Raw genomic sequence first — 21,392 nt, 5'->3', positions numbered from 1 at the left:
CCGCCCCAGTCGGTGTTCACAGGTATTCATGCTCTTGCCTCTCGGCCACATCCCGTAGCGTCCCCATCAGTCCCCGACCACGGCGACCCGAAGTTCCGGGATAATCACGCGTGAAGTACAAGAAGGCTTTAAGCAAGGCTTAATTTTCAATAGGACTAATATATAATCACTCATGATAGTTAATAAGTCTAATATCTAATCACTCATGATAGTTAATACTCAATAAGTCTAATATCTCATCATGATACTTATTCCTAAACTCTCTTGTCTATAGTCTATTAAGAAGAATTGGCTGAGGCTTCAGTCTCCTGCTTCGGCACTTAGGAAATTTTCCAGCCACATGCCAGAGCCCCGCAGGCCCTAGGGGCAAAGCTCCGCCCACAGGCGTGGGTGCCGTGCCACGTTGCTGGTGCACGCGGGGGTGCCCACGGTTGCCGGCTGGGTCCTGTTTGATCGCATGCACGTCCTGCAGTCGGTGGGTCCGTCCCTGTGGACTCGTGGTGGTGTCTGGTTTTCACCATAGCCTGCTGCGCATATGCCCGCTGGGCACAATCTCGCCCTCCCATGGACATGTTTTCAAGGGCGCTGCTGTATCGTGAGCATTCGCTTTACTGGACGTTGCACGCGTCCTGGTGGCCACGCCGTTCTTGACCCCGCTTCCTAGCAAGGCCCCTCGCTCTGGCCGTTGGGCCCCGAGCAGCTCCCGAAGCCCTCAGCGTTTCCCATGTTGGCCGCTCGGAGGCTGGTGCTGGTGCTTCTGGGGAGGTTCCCTGGCAGGCGGCGATGTTGCTGAGAAGCTAAGTGGGAAGAACTGGCTTGCTCACAGAGGGTCTCCCATCCAGGACCACGCGGTTCTCTCTGCGGCTACGCGGGGCTCCTGAAATGCTTCAGTGGATTCTGTATGGCCACGCTCCTCGCGTGTCCGGGGGCAGCAGCTCCTAGGTGACTTTTATTGTTGGTGTTGTGAACAGGTGCCCTTTGAACTACGTTTCCTCGTCTTGGTTGCCAAGTGTGGGGTGCTGGTGACCGCAGCCTTTCTCGGCTCACCTCTGGTACAACCCGTCTGGCCGCAGGTCCCCTGAAAAAGGCATCATGGGCGTGATCCTGGGATTCTGCCGGTCCTGCGTCCATCCCTTTCTGCCCTGCTGGGTGGGATCCAGGGCGTCCTGGGTCGTGGGTCCCACAGCAGGGAGGCCCCCCCACCCTGCCTCTCACGGTGCCAGCTGTGGCGGGGTCAAGTGGCATCCTGGGTCATGGGTCCCACAGCAGGGAGGGTCCCCCCACCCTGCCTCTCACGATGCCAGCTGTGGGTTTCATGGTTGCTTTTATGAAGTTCTCTTTTGTGGTTTTGCTTTGTGGTTTTTTAAGTCATGAATGGATGTTGAGTTGTGTTTTTCTCCATCAGTCACGAGAAGATTATTTGTGCTTTAGTCTGTGACATGGTGAGCTGCAGATGCTGAAGCAAGCTTAAGTTCCAGGACGTTTGCGCCTATATCTGCAGGAGCCACAAAAGCAGAGGTGACTGTCCCTCATACCTGACATGCCCACACGTGAGGCTACCTGTGCCACCAGGGCCTCCATGACTGCTCCCCCTTGGAGGCCACAGGACACGCACGGTTTCTACTTATTGAGGCGGTTTTTGTGGTGAACATTTTCTCGGGAATTTGTTCATCTGTTTTCAAATTTCTTGGCAAAAAAAAAAGTCATAATATTCTCATAATAGAACCTGGATTTGTGAGTGTCTCTTTTGGGCCTGTGGCCTTAATCTTTTTTTGGGTTTTCAGGCGGAGTCTCCCTCTGTTGCCCAGGCTGGAGCACTGTGGTGCCATCTCAGCTCACTGCAATCTCTGCCTCCCGGGCTCAAACAATTCTCCCACCTCAGCCTCCCGAGTAGCTGGAATTGCAGGCGCCTGCCACCATGCCCGGCTAATTTTTATATTTTTAGTAGAGAAGGGGTTTCATCATGTTGGCCAGGCTGGTCTCAAACTCCTGACCTCGAGATCTACCTGCCTCGGCCTCCCAAAGTGCTGGGATCACAGGCGTGAGCCAGTGTGCGTGGCCTGTGTCCTTATTCTTAAAGAGACACGGTCTCACCTTGTCGCCCAGGCCGGAGTGCAGTAGCACGATCTCAGCTCACTGCCTCAGGCGATTCGCCCACCTCAGCCTCTCAAGTAGCCAGGACTACAGGTGCCACCATGCCTGGCTGTTTTTAATTTTTTGTAGAGCTGGGCGTCTTGCTGTGCTGCCCAGGCTGCTTTTGAACTCTGGGGCTAGAGCATTCCTCCTGCATGACCTCCTAAAGGGCCGTGACTGCAGGTGTGCGCCACCGCACCCCGCCTCAGGGCCTCTGTCCTCCCTGACGTGCATCTCCTGAGGAGCGGGCATGAGGTCACCGTTAAGGTCAGCCTGGCCGTCCTTCTCAGTAACGGGCCCGTAGAGCCCCATGACATGCATGGACTTACTTCCACACCCTTTTGTTCTTTGTTAGAAACAGAGCTAGGAGTTGTGAGGAAAATTAGTACTTAAAGGATTTTTTAGCAAAATGAATTTATTTTTCACAGAGGATGCTTGTTATATGGCTGGTTGTTATGAGAGAGGAGGGTGAAAGTTTTTGATGTCTTTTGTCATTTTTTATTGGCTGGGGTTGGACTACACAACGTAAGCTAGACTTGACTAAATCTTTAAACTTTTTCTGGATAAGGTGGGCACGTGAGAGAGCGGGGAAGCGGCAGGGTTGTCTGTGGCGAGCTGGAGAGCGAGTCTTTGCTTACGTAGGGAGAGGAAGGTGAGCTGGTGCTGCAGCCCGCCCGGCGTGGGTGTATGCAGAAGGAAGCAAGCAGGAGTGGGCACGGGGAAGTCAGGGGCCAGGCTGGCTCACGTTCTTTGTATCTTACTCTTGATTTCGTGTTAGTTTCCCTCCTCTGATTGAGAAGGAAGACCGTCCGTTTCCTCAGTGGTTACTGGCCAGGGTGAGTTACCGGAGGGCTCAGCGTGGGCAGCATCTTTGCCACCATGACCCCGAGGTCCTCTGCCCACCCCCCACCACCTGCGGCGGTCGCTCCAGTGTTCAGCTCCGTCGCAATAGACTTATTTTAGCAGTTTTAGATTCACAGGAAAACCGTGCGGGGACGACAGAGGCTCCCTTATGCCCTCCCCCGTCCCCGGTTTCCTGCCCTCAGGGACTGAGACACTGTTAAGAGTCGACGGGCAGGGTTGATACGTGGTTGCTGATGGGAGGGCCGTGCGTGGCGTCCGTCATTCTGTGGACTCCCACAAATGACATGTGTCCCCATCACAGCTTCACGCAGAGTCGCTCATGGCCCTGGAAGTCCCCTGGGCCCCGTGACCGTCCGTGTCCTGCAGGGTGCTGCCTTTTCCAGCTGCCTTCCTTCCCTCAGCAGCCGCGGTGGGGGGGGGTCTCCCTGTGCCTCCCGGAAGCTCCACTGCCCGTTTCTCTTCAGTGTGGAAGGACACCCCATGGTCTGCACATGCCCGGTTTATTTCTTCACTCAGCCCCAGAAGGGCCACGGACAGAGCCCCTGGGCACGTGCGCTTCCCACGCGGGGCTCGAGGAGATTTGAGTGTGGGGGTAGGGCCCTGCAGGTGTGGCTGTGCCAGCCCGGGTCCCCCTGCCACCCAGGGAGGGGCCTGTTCCAGGATTCCTAAGCTCAGGACGGGCGGCTCCTGAGTGGTCTTCAGCCATGTGGTCCTGGGGTCCCAGCTGCTGGAGAAGGGCTGGAGACTCCCAGGAGTCCCCCCGACACCCCCGATGTGGGCTGCGCTGCCTCAGGGTCCCGCCTGCCCCGGCCTGCAGAGAACACAGAGCTGCCCACGCCGGGCTCGGGTCGGGTTGCTAGGCTGCTCTGCACACCCCTGGACACGCAGCCCAGGCAGGAGTGTGGGTCTGCTTGGCTCCGGGCTTGCCTGGCTGTGGGGAGTGCTCAGGATCCCACTCCTGCTGCCACAGCCCGTGCACCCCGCCCCGTCCCTCCCTCAGCCTGTGGCGGGCGGTTCCACCGTCGCCGCTCTGCAGATAAACTGGCGCTGCTGAGGTGCTAATGAAAAGCGAGGGCTGAGCTCCTTCAGTAAAGGAGGAAAGTCCGGGGCAGTGGAGGCTGAGCGACCCCGACACGGAATGGCAGGGGACCGCTGAACCAGAGGCCTCAAAAACGTCCCTGTGCCTCAGCATGCAGGAACCTGGCCCGGGGCTGGGACGAGAACTGGACTGACAGCCCCGGTGCAGGCAGACAGGGACCCGCCCAGGCGTGATGGCCGGGCTGCGGGTCCCCCCGGTGCCAGCCTGGTTTTGGAGCCCGCTGCCTGGTGGGTGGGTGGGTGGTGGACAGTGGGGACACAGGGCGGGGAGGGGACAGAGCTGGGCCTCGGAGATCAGGCCATGTTCTCCTCTCCAGGACGAGGTGGAAGCAGCCGGGGCCGTGGCTCTGCAGCCTGGCCTGGCGTCCCCCGAGGAGGAGAGGCTGATCGGCCAGCTGTCCTGGCTGCGATGTGTCCTGCCCCTCACAGGCAGGGTGGGGCCTTGGACTAGGGCCTTTGCCCCCACAGGCATAGAGGCCAAAGGGTGTTTGGGGCACGTGCTGTGGGGCTGTGACCTGCGCTAACATTGCAGCCCCCTGCCTGGGGCCGTGCCCTCGGCCGTGCCAGCCGAGCACCCCGAGACCCAGGGCCGCCTCTGAGCGCCCCCTCCCTGGAGCCCGTTCTGGTTCCATGTGTTCCCGTGTTCCTTCCTTTGGGGGGTTGAGACATGAGCAGCCTCCCTCCTCCCACGCAGTTTACGCAGCTGTTCCGGAGGGTTCTGCACGGCCCCGGGGCCACTGCCTGCCTGGAGAGGCACACGTGAGCAGTGACCGCCCAGCCAGCACCCCACGGGAGCTGTCAGCTTCCACCAGGGCCGCCAGGGTGGGAGGCGGGGCGGGTAAGTTCAGGCCTGAAGCCTCCAAGGCGCCTGCTGTTCACAGGGGCTCCCTGCCCTGGCCGCCCCACAGGCAGGCCAGCTTGCTGAGGCTCTGTCCCGGGCCCTGAGCTCTGTTTTAGCTGTGATGAAACAACACAGATGACGGGAAGTTCCCGCTTTTGAAGTGAACTCGGAGGTATCCAGTGCGTTCAGAGTGTGCCACAACCACCGCCTGGTTCCGGAAGTTCCCGTGCCCCTACACCCCGTGCTGGGCCCCACCAGCCACTGGGGGGCTTCGTCTCTGGATTCCCCTGACCCAGATGTTCTAGGTGACTGGCATCCGACCATGTGCACCTCATGTCCGGCCTCCTCCCTGAGCGTCAGGCAGGACCCTGGGTCTGTCTCCGTCGGGGCACGTGCCGGAATCTGATTCCTTGGCAAGGCTGGCTGCATTCCCGTGTGTCAGGCACAGGACGCAAGAGCAGTGCCATTGTGGACGCCGATGGACCCGTCTCAGACCTCACCTCAGGCAGATTCTCTATACATCCCACCACTTCTGCCACCCACCAGAGAACACAGCACGTCGTCAGCAGAGGGTCCCCACAAGCCCACCTGTTCTCCATGGCAGCTGAGAGGCCGGAGGCTGCATCCAGAGAGCCCCTCTTCCTTCTTGGGGCCACGCTCCATTGGCCCCCGAACATCTGCTGCCGCGTCTCTTGGGCGCAGGATTCCGTCACTCGGGCTCCTCTTCCTGTGCCGGCCGGGTCATCTGTGGGCTGCGCTCTCCTCTCGAGGGCTCCGCCAGCCGGGGCGAGCACAGCTGGGGAGGGTTGTGAGAAGATTGATTTCCCTCTGAGGAGATGGCTCAGTGATGCTGGAAGAAAAACACGGAAGACGGGGTCCCCCGGGAGCGCTTGGGCCGTGCACTCTACGGAACTGCGTTTTCATAACAAAACAGCTGACCAGATGGAAGGAGAGAGCCACACCAGAGAGGCTGAACGGGCGCGGCCAGGGCGCCTCATATGGAGCACGGCCCCATGTCCCTGAGCCCCAGAGCTTCCTCAGAAACATGTCACCCCCAGATCTGTGCTCCATGGAGCCCTGGTCCCCCACTGGGCTCACATCAGGATGACCCAAGGCGGCTTTGGAGATACACTCAGGCCAGGCCTACCCTGACCAACGCAGGCAGGAGCTCGGAGCTCACAGCTCTGGATGGTTCTGGCGTGGCCAGGCATCAGAACGGGCGCTGGTTCTGGGAACCAGCTGGTTCAGGGAAGGGGCGCAAAGGCCCGAGCTTTCTGTCACTGAGAATGGAGAGCAGGACATTTCACTGGTGCCTGGGCCATCCCTGCGCCCTTGCCCCAGACCATCCCTGGTCATGCTCAGTCTGGGTGCGGCGGGGCTGTTTTTGGTACAGGGGTTTGGTAACATAGTAAATAGGGGAGAATAGGAAATATTTTTGGGCTCAGAACCAGGAAAGCCATTTTTCCAAATTAACCCAGGAGAGCCGTGAATTCAGTTGATAAAAGCCGTCATCACCCACGAAACTGACACGCTCCACCTGCACCGACCCCTCCTGAGATGTGGCGTCTGTGCCCTCAACCTTCCTCCTGAGTGACGGGGATAAAGGCTGGGCTTTGCCGCATCAAATCTGGCCGACAGAATGCGACCAGAGCCATCCGAGGAAGCCATGGCCGGGTCTTGCTGACCCCGGTTCCCCAACGCAGCTGAAGACCCTCAGCCAGGCAGGGCGACAGGCCACGCAAGCCACCTGTCTCCCTGACGCCTCTGCAGCAGCAGCAGGGGTGAGGCTGGCAGCACCTGTGACCTCCCCTGCCAGGAGCTGCTGGGCAGCGGCTCAGTCTCCAGTGCTGACACCTGCGCTCACTCACTGGCCTGCAGGGGTGTCCAGAGCCCGGTCCCTCCGAGTCCCTCCCGCTGGTGGCTTTGCCTTTTCTGCCACGGGTTTGCTCACACCTGCGTCTTTCCCTGGAACTCTCCTGGCTGTGCTCCCAGCCCTGCACGCGCCCCTCCTCTCCCCTGCTGTTCGTCTCCGTGGCACCGCGTCCTGTGCCCATGTCTTGCTTCCCTGCATTTTGTATTTTGGCATGGGGGCGTTCCTGGTGGTCCCCATGGCTCCTGTCGTCCATGTCGCCCGTCGGCTGAGGGGTGTCCCGGGCACTTGCTCTCCAAGCACAGCCTCCTCGGTGTGGTGTGCCAGCCCTCCTCCAGCATGGCCCTGGCAGGCGTCCCCCCACAAGTGAGGAGCTCCAGGCAGTCACGGGGTCTGGTCCGTCCCCAGCCTTGTGGATCACTGAAACAACGGACAGAACCTGCACAGAAACGTGCAGTCACGGGAAGAACTTTCAGGAAGCACCTGCCGGAAGGCAGTTCTACAGCGTCTGCTGCCCCCTCCTTGAAGGCACAGCTGGGTTTGGGTTGTGATGCCAGGGCTGGGGGTGGCAAGGGCAGAGCTGGGTGCAGGGCCCCCTGCTCCAGGAAGCGAGGTTCCAGCTGCCTGAGTCTCAGCGGTGGTGTCTCCACAGGCCGTGCTCATCGTGAGTGGGAACCTCAGTTTCCTGAACTGGCTGACCATGGTGCCCAGCCTGGCCTGCTTCGACGACGCCGCCCTGGGATTCTTGTTCCCCTCCGGTCCGGGCAGCCTGAAGGACCGAGTTCTGCGGATGCAGAGGGAAACCCGAGGCGCCCAGCCTGAGCCCAGATTTGGTAGGTGGCTTTGCCTCATCAGTGGCGGGGGGGAGGGAGGGAGTCCTGCCCCAGTGCCCACAGGCATGGGAAATCTGGGCAGTGCCAGCCCCGAGGACCCACAGGCTGCCTGTGTGGGTTGCGGGTCCCAGAGTAGGAGTTGAGTCAGCGCCGTCTGCTGTGGAACCAGGCATGGTGACATCAGGTGCTGCTCTGTCCCCAGGACCTGGGAAAGCTGGCCCTTAGTGAGCAGCAGCTGGGGTCTCCCCCGGGACAGGCCAGGGGGCAGCTGAGAGCCCCACCTGGAAGAACTCCCCCCGCAGGCTCGGCGGTGCGGCGTGCAGCCAACGTCTCGCTGGGCGTCCTGCTGGCCTGGCTCAGCGTGCCCGTGGTCCTCAACTTGCTGAGCTCCAGGCAGGTCATGAACACCTCCTTCAACCCTCTGCGCATCGTCAACACCTACGGGGCCTTCGGAAGGTATGTGGGAGACTCGGCCCTGACCAGCCACACTCAGGCGGGGTTGGGGGTGTAAGCCCCCATGACCCCAAGAGTCCCCTGCCCCACCCCAGCCTGACCCAGGCACGGGCCGTGCAGGCCTCTCCCATCCCGGTCTTGTGAGGCAAGTGCCCGAGGTCACCAGGCAGGTCGGCTGCGGCCCTGGCATGCCAGGTGTGGTGCCTGCACACAGGCAGTGCCTCAGCATCCAGGTGCCCTTGCTGCCCTGGGGCTGGCCCCTTGGCCTCTGGTGTCCACCCGGAGCTGCTGAGGGGTGGGGCGCACATGCCAGCTGTGTGTTCAGGGGCAGGGAAGGTGCTCTCGCATGAGTTCCCAGGGAGAGCCACACCCGCCATGCTTCCTCGGGGGCAGGCACTCACTAGCCCCTGACCGGGAGGTAGGTGGGGAATGCAGGCCCTCCGCATGGGCCAGGATGGACCATCTGGGAGCCCCCCTGCCCCCCGCTCAGCCCAGCTGGTATGTGACATGGGCCTGACCTGCCTCGGTCTCCTGGCAGCATCACCAAGGAGCGGACGGAGGTGGTCCTGCAGGGCACTGCCAGCCCCAATGCCAGTGCCCCCGACGCTGTGTGGGAGGACTACGAGTTCAAGTGCAAGCCCGGAGACCCCAGCAGACGGCCCTGCCTCATCTCCCCCTACCACTACCGCCTGGACTGGCTCATGTGGTTCTCCGCCTTCCAGGTAGGGGTCAGCCCCCGGTGGGTGCACGGACCGCCTTATCCCACCCACTGCCTGCAGATTGCAGGTTCCTAGAGCTACCACTGAGGGGGCTGGGGGGAGGGAGGCTGAGGGGAGCTGGGATCCTGCCTGAGATGAGAGCTGAGCCCACATGACATCCAGGCCCAGCCTCAGGTGGGGCCTCATGTGACAGCCCAGCCCCACTGTCTCCCAGGGCCTGCCAGGCAGTGCCTCATGGCTGGGCGCCGTAGCCAGACCCTGTATCTACGGAGAACACAGAAGCTAGCTAGCAGGGGAGGGCAGCGCCGGGGGTTTCAGCTGCGGAAGGATTGACTGAGCCCAACCATGCAGCCTCAGATGGTGGTGCCGTTGCAGTCCAGCCTGGGGGACAGAGCCAGACCCTGTCTCAGAAAACAGGAAGGCATCCCCAGGGCTGAGGGCAGCAGAGGCACCGACAGACAGAGCAGCTCTTTCCACCCTCCCAGTCCTGTCTCAGCCACCAGGACACTGAGCCTCAGGGAGGCAGATCCCAGAGTGAGCTGGGGCGGACAGGCAGGGGGGCGAGGCCAGCATGGGAAGGAGTGGTCAGGGCCAGAAGGAGTATGTGACACAGGTGCCCCTTAGGAACCCCAGCCAAGGAACTGGGGTGCAGCCACCCAGGGAGCCCACCTCCGGAAAAGCCTCAGCACCACACGCCGCTGGGCGGACGGAGAGGCTGGCAGGGGAGGGAGTGGAGGGCACTGCCAAGTGTCGGGAGGGGCTGCACCTGGACAGCATGCAGCACAGCGTCCCAGCCCGCCCTCTCCTCCCAGACCTACGAGCACAACGAGTGGATCCTCCGCCTGGCAGGCAAGCTGCTGGCCGGCGATGCTGCGGCCCTGTCCCTGCTGGCGCACAGCCCCTTTGAGGGCAGGCCCCCGCCCAGGTAGGACGCCCTCCCCCATATCCAGGTGTCGGGTGGGGCCTGCTGGGAGCAAAATGGGGACCCCATCAGCCTTGGCATCCCGGCTGGTCCCACCGCTGCCTCACAGCCCCCCTCAAACCAAACCTGCCATGGCGAGAGGAGCACACGGGGCCCGTGGTGAACTGTGCTGGACACGCACCTGCATACTGCGGGATGTCACGCCGAGAGTGTCTGCGGCTGAGTTCGGGTGGGGTGATGGTTTCTCTGCCTGGCGGGGCTCTGACTCATGGACAGGGGGGACCGAAGTGAGAGCCTTGTGGGCCCTGCAGGCTGGACCCCCCGGGCAGTGACTTGGTGACACCCCCGAGGAGGGAACAATGCAGGGTCAGATTCTCAGGAGCCAGAGGCGGTGGCCATGGGGGAAGTCACCCTCCTGCCCCGACCCGGGATGACTTTCTGGACTCCATGCGGAGGAGCTGGGGTGCAGAGGGAGATGCCAAGGACTGGGCACAGGAGGCAGGGATTGGGCCCCACTGGGGTGCAGGAGGGGGTGGGGTGTAAAAGATTGGAGACTCCCATGTGGCCAGACCTGGGGCTGGGCAGCCACGCTGACAGGCCTTTGTGTCCCCCACCCCACGTGGTAGGATCGAGCGGAGTCTGCACTGCCCACCCCTCCCCCGCGCCATCAGACACCGATTCTGACAGAAAACACAGCTCTAGGTTTCCCTCCAGGAACACTCGCTGGGAGCCAGGACAGCTGCACCCCTGGAGTTGCTCCCAGCTGTCTGGAGGGTGGGGATGGAGGGGCGCCGAGGCCTGCAGAGGCAGCTGGGCCCCGAGTCTGGCAGCCCAGGCAGGGTGCTTCCCCAGCACAGCATTACAGGGAGCTGGGGCGGAGGGCGATGGGGGTCCCTCCTCATGGGCCAGGCCTCAGTCTTCATCCTAGAGCCTGTGGGGGGTAGCTGCTCTCTCAGCCGGCGCCCTCAGACAGGGCACATGAGGCAGGCGCTGCCCTCCAGGCCCACTGGGGTCCCGGGCCCACAGCTCACCCTTCCAGGCTCGATACGGGTCTTCTCTGTTACTGCCCCCATCATGGCACCCTTCAGAGTCCCCCCAGCCCCCACTCCAGGTCACAGCCTCAGTGCCTGGGGACGCTGGAGCTGGCCCAGAGGAAAGTTTAATCCTCAGACCTGAGGGAAGCTTCATCTGGTGAGCGCGCAGATTGGATCATCTGCCTCTCAGCCAGGACGTGCCAAAAGAACTCCTCGGGTCTGGGCAGGTTCAGGTCCATGTCATGGGCCCCAGAATCTGCCTTAGAAAGGGTCGATAGTGTGAAAACTGCCACACAGCACATCTCTGCGCCGTCTGCGTGGTGCACGTGGTTGGCAGCCGGAGCAGGCGGCACTGTGACAGGGTGGGGCCTGACCTGGGCCTGTGTTCCGTGCATCACTGACTTTACATGAGGAGGACAGGGCAGGCGCTATCCCTGCTTCTCCCACTGATCCCTGGATGCTCTGCGTAAACAACAGGAAGGCTGAAGGTGAGGAGAGCGCCCAGCAGCAGGGCCCTCAGGACAGAGCCACAGCCCCAAATTGGCAATGACAGCCTGGGTTTTTGCTCTGCCTCATTGTCTACACTTGGAGGTGAGAAAGCTGGAAAGCCAGTAATACCAGCAGATACAGACAAAAAAACACCTGCACAAAAATCTGCACTCTCTAGTAAAGGGCCAGCAAAGAGCAGCCTAGCAAGACTGGACACTTAGACAAAGTCACCACCACTGCAGCCCGCACCACCCACCCCGGCGAGGGATGGGGGAGGGAGCCTGGACTCCCCTCGCTGGGGTGCTGCCAGAGGAGGCCAACGGGAAACAGATTTCCATACCAGTGGGCAGGAAGGACCCCCGCTTCTATGGTGTTGGTGGAGACCACAGGAGAAGCCTGGACACCCCAACCCTGGCAGCACTGAGGGGCTCCTCCCGCTTCAGAGTGGTATGAAGTGAAAACCAGCAGAAAGTCAGAACCTTCACTACTACCCAGCAGTGGCGAGGCCACCCCCGCCATGGTGTCATGGAGGCGCCATCCCACCCAGCAGCAGTGGGAATACCCCTAATGTGTTAACTGGAGTTCTACCCCAACCTGGCAGTAACGAGGCAGTGCCCCGCTCCCTTCTGTACCAGCATGATCTCAGAAGCAGGTTTAAGTAAGATCCAAAATCTCATCGTACCCAAAATGTTGGGTTTTCAGTGGAAAAATCGCTTGTCACAGCAAGAACCAAGAAGATGTGAAACTGACGAACTCGGGCGGTCAGCAGGTGAGAGCGGAATTAGAGCCGCTTCACAAGGGTGTTCAGTAGGCGGTTACAGACACAACTCGGCAACGAAACAGAAGACTGTCTGACTAAACTGAATGGTGAGGACAGGAAAGAACCAGTTAGAACAGAAGGTACCCAGTGGAACAACACAGAGGACGCGGGCTGGGGAAACACAAGAGCCTCCAGGACCTGGGGGCCGACGAGACTGGAGCAAAAGATCCAGAATCCACGTCGGCGAAGTCCCGGAAGGAAGAGAGCGAGCTGAGGGCTGACAATGTACTTGAAGAAATAACGGAAAACGTCCAAATTTGGCAAAAGGGACAAACGCACAGAGCCAATAAACTGAGTAAACCCTAAACAGGAAAAGCCCAGAGCAATTCAACCCTAAACACATCAGTCGGGTTTCAACACAACACTGCCAGCCTGGCCGCCATGGTAACCCATCTCTGCAAACACGCAGGAGTCAGCCAGGTGGCCTTGACTTCCCAGTCATGTTGGACAGCTGAGCCAAGGCTATAAAACTGTCTGAAGTAGTTCCAAGTTTATGTAGAGGAAGCATTTGAGGTAATTGTAAATGAACATAAAGGGAGGTAAGGTGTCTCGACTTGAACTGATAAAATGACATCAGTAGACTATGCGTACATAGTTATGTGTGTATAATGTGGTACCAAGAGCAGCCACCAGGAAACAGCCTATACAGGGGACACACTGGAACCAGGAAACAGCCTACACAGGGGACACACTGGAACCAGGAAACAGCCTACACAGGGGACACACTGGAACCAGGAAACAGCCTACACGGGGGACACACTGGAACCAGGAAACAGCCTACACAGGGGACACACTGGAACCAGGAAACAGCATACACGGGGGATACACTGGAACCAGGAAACAGCCTATACAGGGGACACACTGGAACCAGGAAACAGCCTATGTAAGAGATACATTGGAATGCCCTATTGACAAATCAAAATGAATTCTAAGAACTTACCAAACCCATAGGAGAGCAGGTCGGGAAAAACAAGTGAAACGACGGACTTGATATTAAATGTCAGTGATCTAACTAAACAGGTAAACGACCGGCCGGGCGCAGTGACTCAGTCCTGCAACCCCAGCACTTCGGGAGCTGACACAGGCTTATCACTTGTCGGGAGCTCAAAATGGCCCACATGGCGAAACCCTCTCTCTACCAAAAACACAAAAATTAGCCAGGCATGGTGCTGCGTGCCTGTAATCCCAGCTGCCTAGGAGGCTGAGGCCACAGTTAGCCAGGATCATGCCACTCACTCCAGTCTGGGACTACCTGGCTAATTTTTACACTTAGCTCTTAGCCAAAAGGCCGACAAGCGACCTGGCTAATTTTTTTGTAATTTTAGTAGAGAAAGTAGTTTCATCATGTTGGCCAGGCTAGTCGAACTCCTGACCTCAGGAGATCCACCCACCTCATCCTCCCCAAGTGTTGGGTGACAGGCGTGAGCCACTGCGCCTGGCCAGATACCCAAGAAGACCCTGTCTCAAAAAAAAAAAAAAAGAAAGATAGTAACTTAAATATATGCATCATGAGCTTAGGCCCTGATAAACCCACTGTAACTTGAAAACATAAATCAAAAATGTGTTTAGTACACCTACCAAACATCAGTCATAGCTCAGCCTGACCTACTACCTCAGACATGCCCAGAACACTTACGTGAGGCTACAGAGGGCAGAGTCATCTAATACACGGCCTATTTAATAATGAAGTGTTGAGTATCGTACGTGATTCACTGAAAACGGCGTTAAAAGTGAAAAGCCGAGTGGTTGCATAGGTATTCAAAGTACAGTTTCTGCACCGTCGTCAAGTGGAAAAACCGTCAGTTGAACCACCATCACTGCGGACCATCTGCACAGGCAGGCTCAAAGTCAAAGGGCAGAAACACTCAGCTTACGTGAACGGTAATGGAAATAAAGGAGTGACCGTATCAACGTCGAGGTGGCACTCAGTGCAGAAATTCTCAGAGACAGAGGGAGAGTGAGAACAGGGTCCCCCAGCAAGCAGACGCAGCACCCCGAAGTGTGCACGCACTACGCACGGGTCGGCAAAACGTGGAGAAGGAGGAAAAGACAAATCGGCAATTTCAGCTGGACGCTCCAACACCCTTCTCCCAACCGTCGACAGAATCACGAGATGCAGATTAAGCCAGAACGTAAAAGAGCACCATCATCGACAAACAGGACCTAATGAGATTCACGCAATACACCACCCACGGAATGGAGCTCATGAGAAGCGTAACATGTCATGGTACATGGGCACGTGTTAACTGCATGTGGAACGTACTTAACCAGTGATGAGAGGGAGAGCACAGATGCATACATCAGAAGAGAGACAGGAGAGGCTAGCAAGGAGGGAAGATCCGGCCTCAGCTGGGTGCCGGCACACACCTGCAGTCCCAGCGACTCTGCTTGAACCCAGGAGTGTAAAGCCAGCCTCCTGCCATGAGGCAGCCCGGGAAGACCCCATCTCTTAAAAAGTAAGAAAAATCTAAGTTCAAGATTCTGTCAGGAAAAGATTCACAGCAAGGAGCAGTAAGAAAATAGTAACTAGGCCGGGCGCGGTGGCTCAAGCCTGTAATCCCAGCACTTTGGGAGGCCGAGGCGGGTGGATCACGAGGTCAAGAGATCGAGACCATCCTGGTCAACATGGTGAAACCCCATCTCTACTAATACAAAAAATTAGCTGGGCATGGTGGCGCATGCCTGTAATCCCAGCTACTCGGGAGGCTGAGGCAGGAGAATTGCCTGAATCCAGGAGGCGGAGATTGTGGTGAGCCGAGATCGCGCCATTGCGCTCCAGCCTGGGTATCAAGAGCGAAACTCCGTCTCAAAAAAAAAAAGAAAAGAAAATAGTAACAAGCAGAAAATGAAATCGAAAACAGATGGTTCTTTAAGAAAACCAGTAAAATCAACAAACCTCTAGTAAGAATGATCACCCAGCACTTTGGGAGGCTGAGGTGGATGGATTACGAGGTCAGGAGTTCAACACCAGCCTGGCCAACATGGTGAAACCCCGTCTCTACTAAAAATACAAAAAATTAGCCAGACAGTCCCAGCTACTTGGTACACTGAGGCGCAAGAATCGCTTGAGCCGAGATTGCACCGCTGCACTCCAGCCTGGGCAACAGCACGAGACTATCTTGAAATGAAGAAGCAGGTATCAGTGCAGGCCCTGCATTCCTGAGATGGGGCGTAAGGGAATACTACAAACATCTCTACAAACACACATTTATAACTTGGGTCAAATCAACCAATTTCGGAAAAACACAAACTACCACAACTCACGTCACATGAAATAGACAACTCCAAGCCACGTACGAGATAGCCTTGAAACGGAAAACTGAATTTGTAATTTTAAACTCCAAAAAGAAATCTCCAGGTTCAGATGGTTTCACTGGAGAATTCTAAGATTAGTTTCCCAGAAAAGAGAAGAGAAGGGAAACGTCCATGTATTTTTTCTTTTTTCTTTTTTTGAGACAGGTTGTCACTGCGTCACCTAGGCTGGAGTGCAGTGCCACAGACAAGTCACTGCAGCCTCGACCTCCTGAGCTCAAAGTGTCCTCCCACCTCAGCCTGCCAGGGAGCTGGGACTGCAGACCCACACCACCATGCCTCGCTATTTTTTTTTTTTTTTTTTTTTACTTTTTGTAGAGACAGGGTTTTTGCCATGTTGGCCTGGCTGGGCTCAAGCGATCCTCCTACCTCAGCCTCCCAAAGTGCTGTGATTACAAGCATGAGCCACTGTACCCAGCTTCAATTTATGTTATGAAGTTAATGATTCTCTGATACCAAAACCATACAAAGATACTACAAGAAAATAATATGACAGCCAATATCCCTTAGGGATACAGACACACAATTTTTAACACAATATTACTAAATAGGCTGGGCACGCTGGCTCACGCCTGTAATCCCAGCACTTTGGGAGGCCAAGGCAGGTGGATCACCTGAGGTCAGGAGTTCAAGACCAGCCTGGCCAACATAGTGAAACCCTGTCTCTACTCAAAATACAAAAAATCAGCTGGGCATCGTGGCATGTGCCTGTAGTCCCAGCTACTCGGGAGGCTGAGGTTGCACTCAGCCAAGACTGTGCCACTGCACTCCAGCCTGGGCAACAGTGAGACTGGCTCAAAAAAAAAAAAAAGAAGTTACTAAATATAATTCGGTAATATATAACAAAGAATTACATACCATGACCAGGTAAGGTTTATTCCAGGGCTAAAGGTGGTTCTGTATTTGAAAATCAGTGGATGTGATCCACACGTTAACCAACCGAAGACGTAACGCGTGTGATATCGGTGCCGGGAGAGCACTCGACAAACTTCACAAGTATTCATGATTTACGCTCTTGGAAAAATAGAGAAGGAGAGGAACCTCCTCAAGTGGGTACAGAGCATCTGCAGAAACCCCACAGCCAGCATTACCCACCGGGGAAGGAATCCACCCTCCACCGCTGAGATCCAGAACGAGAAAGGCTGTTTGCACTGACCATCGTATCCCGCGCGGTGCTGGACGGACTGCCGCCGCAGCACGGCAGGACGAGGGTGTGAATCAGGCAGAGTTGTACTTGATACCAAAAGGCTGATCTGTAAAAGGAAAAACTGATAAATTGAACTCCATTAAAATGAATATAGATCACCAAGGAAGCAACAAAACTCTGCCTGTTCCCAGAGGACATCATCGTCTTTGTAGGAAAGCCCAGGGAGTCCAGCAAAACCACTCCTGGAATTAGTAAGTGAGGGCCGGGCATGGTGGCTCATGCCTGTCACCCCAGCACGCTGGGAGGCGGAGGCGGGCGGATCAACTGAGGTCAGCAGTTCGAGACCAGCCTGGCCAACACAGAGAAACCCTGTCTCTCCTAAAAATACAAAATTAGCCAGGTGTGGTGGACCCAGCTGGCTAATTTTGGCTACTCCCAGCTGCTCTGCAGGCTGAGACAGGGGAATCGCTTGAACCCAGGAGGCGGAGGTTGCGGTGAGCCGAGATCACGCCACTGCACTCCAGCCTGGGCAACAAGAGCAAAACTGCGTCTCAAAAAAAAAAAGTGAGTTCAGCAGTCAGAAGACACAACGTAAATGATGCAACAGTATTTCTCTGTACTAGCAATGAACACACCGACCCTAGATTAAATAAGCAGTACCACTTCCAGCCACTCCACAGAGTCAGTAGTTAGGTGTAAGCCCAGCAGAACATGTGCAGAAGTCACATGCTGAACACCGTACAGTGCTGCTGAGAGACATCAGCAGACGCCTCATCCAGAGACACACCACGTCCGAGGGCTGGAAGTCAACACGGTGAGCACAGCCCTTCCTTCCGTGTTGATACACAGGTTCAACGTGACATGTTTTTAATGGGCAAGGACGAGTCATTCCAGGTTTTATATGGGAAGGGAAAGGAGCTAACATGCCTGACGCCATTCTGAAACGGAACAAAGCGGAAGGAATCAACCTACCCAGTTTCAGGACGTATAATTACAGTCATCAGTACGGACACGCAGATCCACGGGACAAAACAGAGAACCCACAGGTAGACCCACACGAATACGCCCGGCAGAGGTGTGGTGGCTGGGTTTGTGTTTTTTACCAAAGTGCCAAGAGCATCCAGCAGGGAAAAGACAGCCTCTTCAACAAATGCTTCCAAGGCATCGGGCCTTTTGTGGACAGAACAAAACCTTCACCCCAAGGCTCGCACCGTACACAGAAGTAACTCACGTGGATCCTGGACTGACATGTAAGACATAAGACAGTTGGCCTTCACGCCGGGCACCGTGGCTGACACCTGTAATCCTAGCACCTTGGAAGGCTGAGCAGGAACAATGCTTGAGCTCAGGAGTTTGAGACCAGCCTGGGCAACAAGGCGAAACTCCATCTCTACTAAAATATGAATAATTAGCAGGGTGTGGTGGCGCGCACCTGTAGTCCCAGCTACTCAGGAGGCTAAGGTGGGAGGATCACTTGAGCCTGGGAGGTGGAGGGTGCAGTGAGCCAAGATCACACCACTGCACTCCAGCCTGGGTGATGTCGCAAAAGCCCATCTCAAAAAAATAAAATCTTTGGGGAAAATATTCAGGAAAAAATAAAATGTTTGGGAGCTAAGGCCAGGCAGAGCCATTATACTTGATTCTAAAAGGATGGACTGTAAAAGGAAAAACTGGTAAGCGGAACTTCATTAACATTAAAAGCAATTTGCTCCATAAAAGAGCCCGTTAAGACGACGAAAAACATTTTTAAGCTACAGACTGGTAGAAAATGTTCGCAAGCCACATAGCTGACAATAGGCTAAAATCTGGAATATGTAAACAAGTTTTAAAACTTAACGGTAAAATAATCTTATTAGAAAATGAACACAGGAAGACACATTCCACTGAAGACGACGCACAGAGGCCCCTGAGAAACGCTCGTCATCAGGGAAGCGAACGAGAACCACCGTGAGGCACCACTGCACCGCGTCAGAAGGGCTGGAATAAAGCGGCAGCACCCCTGCACGCTGGCACAGAGGCCGGGAAGTCACGTCACCTGCACATGGCTGGGAGGGGGACAGGGCTTCTCAAAACAGCAGAACCCGAGGTGGCCACGTGACGCAGCAGCTGCTTCCATGGACGTTCGGACCAGAGTTACAACCCAGGTTCACGCAAAAGCCCATGCGGAGGTTTATGGCAGCTTTAATAGACAAACACCGCAAAAAAACCGCAGCCGTCCTTCAGCAGAGCCACCGCACACACTAGGGCGCGCTCACGCCTCGGGACACGTCCGCGAGGAGGACGGAGGAAGCCGAGAGCTGCACCCAGCCAGCAGCCCCTGTCCTGAGGGCACCTGCTGTAGGATTCCACTCCGATGATGCTCTTGAAATCATCAAGGAAGCAGAAGGGGTGCTGAGTGTGGAAGGGCACGGGGGTCCGGGCACTGGCTGGGATCCCTACTGCAGCTGTGCAAGATGGCAAGATGGTAAGATGGTGCCAGTGCGGGCCGCGTTTTAAAGGCTAGGAGATCCCCTCTTTTAAACACTCTCCAGTCTGCTGGGGACAGCGCCGTGGCCTTTGCGGGTAGTTTGTCTGCAGGAATGAAATGCAACCCTTCAGGCCGCTGGAGGCCTGGGGCCCCTTCCCACCTACCTGCACTTGGCACAGAGCGTTCTGACCCTTTCAAACTGCTGTTCCAGCTCTTGGTGTCAGAGACCAGCCCCAGTTCCCCGATGCCTTGACCCTGTCCGGGGAAGGGAAAGAGAGAGTGGGAATTTGGGAAAGATGGGTGACCCCACCACAGAGGCCTTCCCGGTACCCCCGCCCTCCCGGCCCCGCTAGATGCAGGTTTGGGAGAGGGTGGGTCTGCGTGGGGTCCACGTTGCCCCAGCAAGGGCCAGGAGCACGTGCAGGGATCATGCTGCCACCGCTGCTCGACACCCTCACCACCTCCCCTTAGCCCCTGGCCCCTCCGCCTGGTGCTGGGCTGCTGAGAGGGCAGCCGTGGGGCCCAGCGTGACTTCTCTGCCTGGTGCCCCCTGGCCTCAGTCCCCTTGCTGGCCACTGCTATCCACACAGCCAGGAAAAGCCATGGTGGCCCCAGGCCCAGGGTGTCCAGGAAAGACCTCAGGGTCCTGGGGCAGTGGGCAGTGCCCTCCCGGAGTGGACGGAGCCACCAGCTGCCACCACTGCCCTCAGTCTTGAGTGCCTGGCAGGTTTTCCTAAGACACGACCCCTCCTCTTGGAGCTGCCGTGCCCTCTCTCCCATCAGGGGCCCCAGGGACCCCTCCCACGCAGAGGGTCTCTACCTTCCCAATTTTCCTGGGCAGTTCTGACTCCAGGATAGAGGACCTGTCATCCATCACACATACCCATACCCAGACCCAAAGCCAGGAGGGGCAGGGTGGGCCCAGAGGTGGTCACCCTGTCAGCCCAAGGGGCATGGCCCAAGGTCTCCACCCAGAACCCCACGGCACAGCTGTGTGCTGGTCGAGGGAAGCCCCAAATAACGACAGCGCCCCAGACCATTGGGCCCGGGCCCTGGGGTGCCGTGAAGCCACCGAGCTTGCCTGCGCTCATCCCAGGGGCCATCAGGGGGCCCCGGTCCTGTTACGTCTGCGTCCTCACACTCATCCAGCGGCTAGGGTCCAGCTCTGCCCTGGGAGCCGAGAAGCTTCCACATCTGCTGCCCAACTGGGGCGGGGCCTGGAGGGACGGGTGGGGCTGGTGGTGGGGACCTGGGCAGCCCAGCAAACCTGACACTCGAGGGACTTTGTCACCACGAGGCTCAGGCCCAGGAGAAAATGCCTAGTCCCCCGAGAGCCCAGTGAGGGCCCAAACCAGGCCCAGTCACCAGGAGTCATCCGGGGCATCCACAGCGCTCAGCTGAGAGACCTGCCGCTGCCCCAGTCCAGGGGAGATGGGGTGCTGGTCAAGAACAGCAGGCAGCCAGCCGGAGTGTCCACAGCTCAGGCAGTGGGGTCCTGGCCTGGCTCCCCCGAAGTGTCGGGTTGCCCCGGGGACAGAAAGCCCTGGTCACCTTGAGCCGGGGCTGGCCTGATGGTGGAGCCGCCACGCCGTGGGCAGCACCTTCCCAGGCCGGGGTCACTTGAGACTCAAATCGGGACCTTGGGAACAGCCTCGGGCCTGCTCGGTGCCAGCCACGAAGCCCCGGCCTTCCCGGGTGGTCCCTCTGCTGTGTGGTCCCTGCCAGGTCTCCTCTCACAGAGCTGCCCTGTATCTGCCGTGCACCACCCCTGGCTTCTCTTCCCCGCTTTGCTGCGCTGCTCACTGCTGGGGTGTGGACGGGGACGGTCGCCCTGCTGGGGGCTGTTCGGGTCTGCCTGTGCTCAGGGTGGGGGCTCCTCCTGCAGCCCCTCTCTCCTCGGGGACCCCAGGCTGACGTTGCCCCCTTGCAGGTGGGTCCGAGGAGAGCACTACCGGTACCAGTTCAGCCGCCCCGGGGGCCGCCACGCCGCACAGGGCAAGTGGTGGGTGCGGAAGAGGATCGGCGCCTATTTCCCCGCACTGGGCCTGGAGGAGCTGAGGGCCTATTTCAGGGACCGGGGGGAGCCCCTCTAGGCGTGCACCAGAAATAAAGGCGAAGACCCAGCCCTGCAGCTGCTCAGCGACGTCCACCCTTCCCTGGGCCCGACCCAGGCCCGGCATCGCCAAGAGGGACACAGAAGAGCAGTGGGGGCCCCACATCCAGGCCAACCCTGGTCCCAGGCGCCAGCCTCCTCCAGGGGCTCTGCTCTCCCGTCCACCTGGCCCAGCCTGGGGCTGTTGCACCCCAAGAGTCGGGACGGTGGCCATCCTGACACCTGTTTCCACTAAAGCCCCGGCCTCAGGCCACAGAGCTCTTGGGGTCCCTAGCAT

The 21,392-nt window shown here is 57.9% G+C and overlaps 1 protein-coding gene across 2 annotated transcripts in view; it reads left to right on the top strand.

The window, feature by feature from the left end:
* The window catches only part of LMF1 (lipase maturation factor 1), a 73,664-nt gene extending 52,526 nt beyond the window's left edge, over positions 1-21,138 (top strand). For both annotated transcript variants that reach the window (XM_064362859.1, XM_064362858.1), the window contains exons 4-8: positions 7,459-7,639; positions 7,942-8,095; positions 8,631-8,814; positions 9,624-9,736; positions 20,933-21,138. In XM_064362859.1, the coding sequence (XP_064218929.1) occupies positions 7,459-7,639; positions 7,942-8,095; positions 8,631-8,814; positions 9,624-9,736; positions 20,933-21,095 (795 nt within the window). In that variant the 3' untranslated portion in view covers positions 21,096-21,138. The remainder of the gene's footprint in view (positions 1-7,458; positions 7,640-7,941; positions 8,096-8,630; positions 8,815-9,623; positions 9,737-20,932) is intronic.
* The last annotated feature ends 254 nt before the right edge of the window (positions 21,139-21,392 follow it).

The sequence above is a fragment of the Aotus nancymaae genome, unplaced genomic scaffold (genome assembly GCF_030222135.1).
Source record: "Aotus nancymaae isolate 86718 unplaced genomic scaffold, 86718_ANA_hifiasm-v0.15.2.pri h1tg000049l, whole genome shotgun sequence".
NCBI classification, from domain to species: Eukaryota; Metazoa; Chordata; class Mammalia; order Primates; family Aotidae; genus Aotus; species Aotus nancymaae.
The sequence above is the reverse complement of the archived record's forward strand: the minus strand, read 5'-3'. Positions and strand labels throughout refer to the sequence as shown.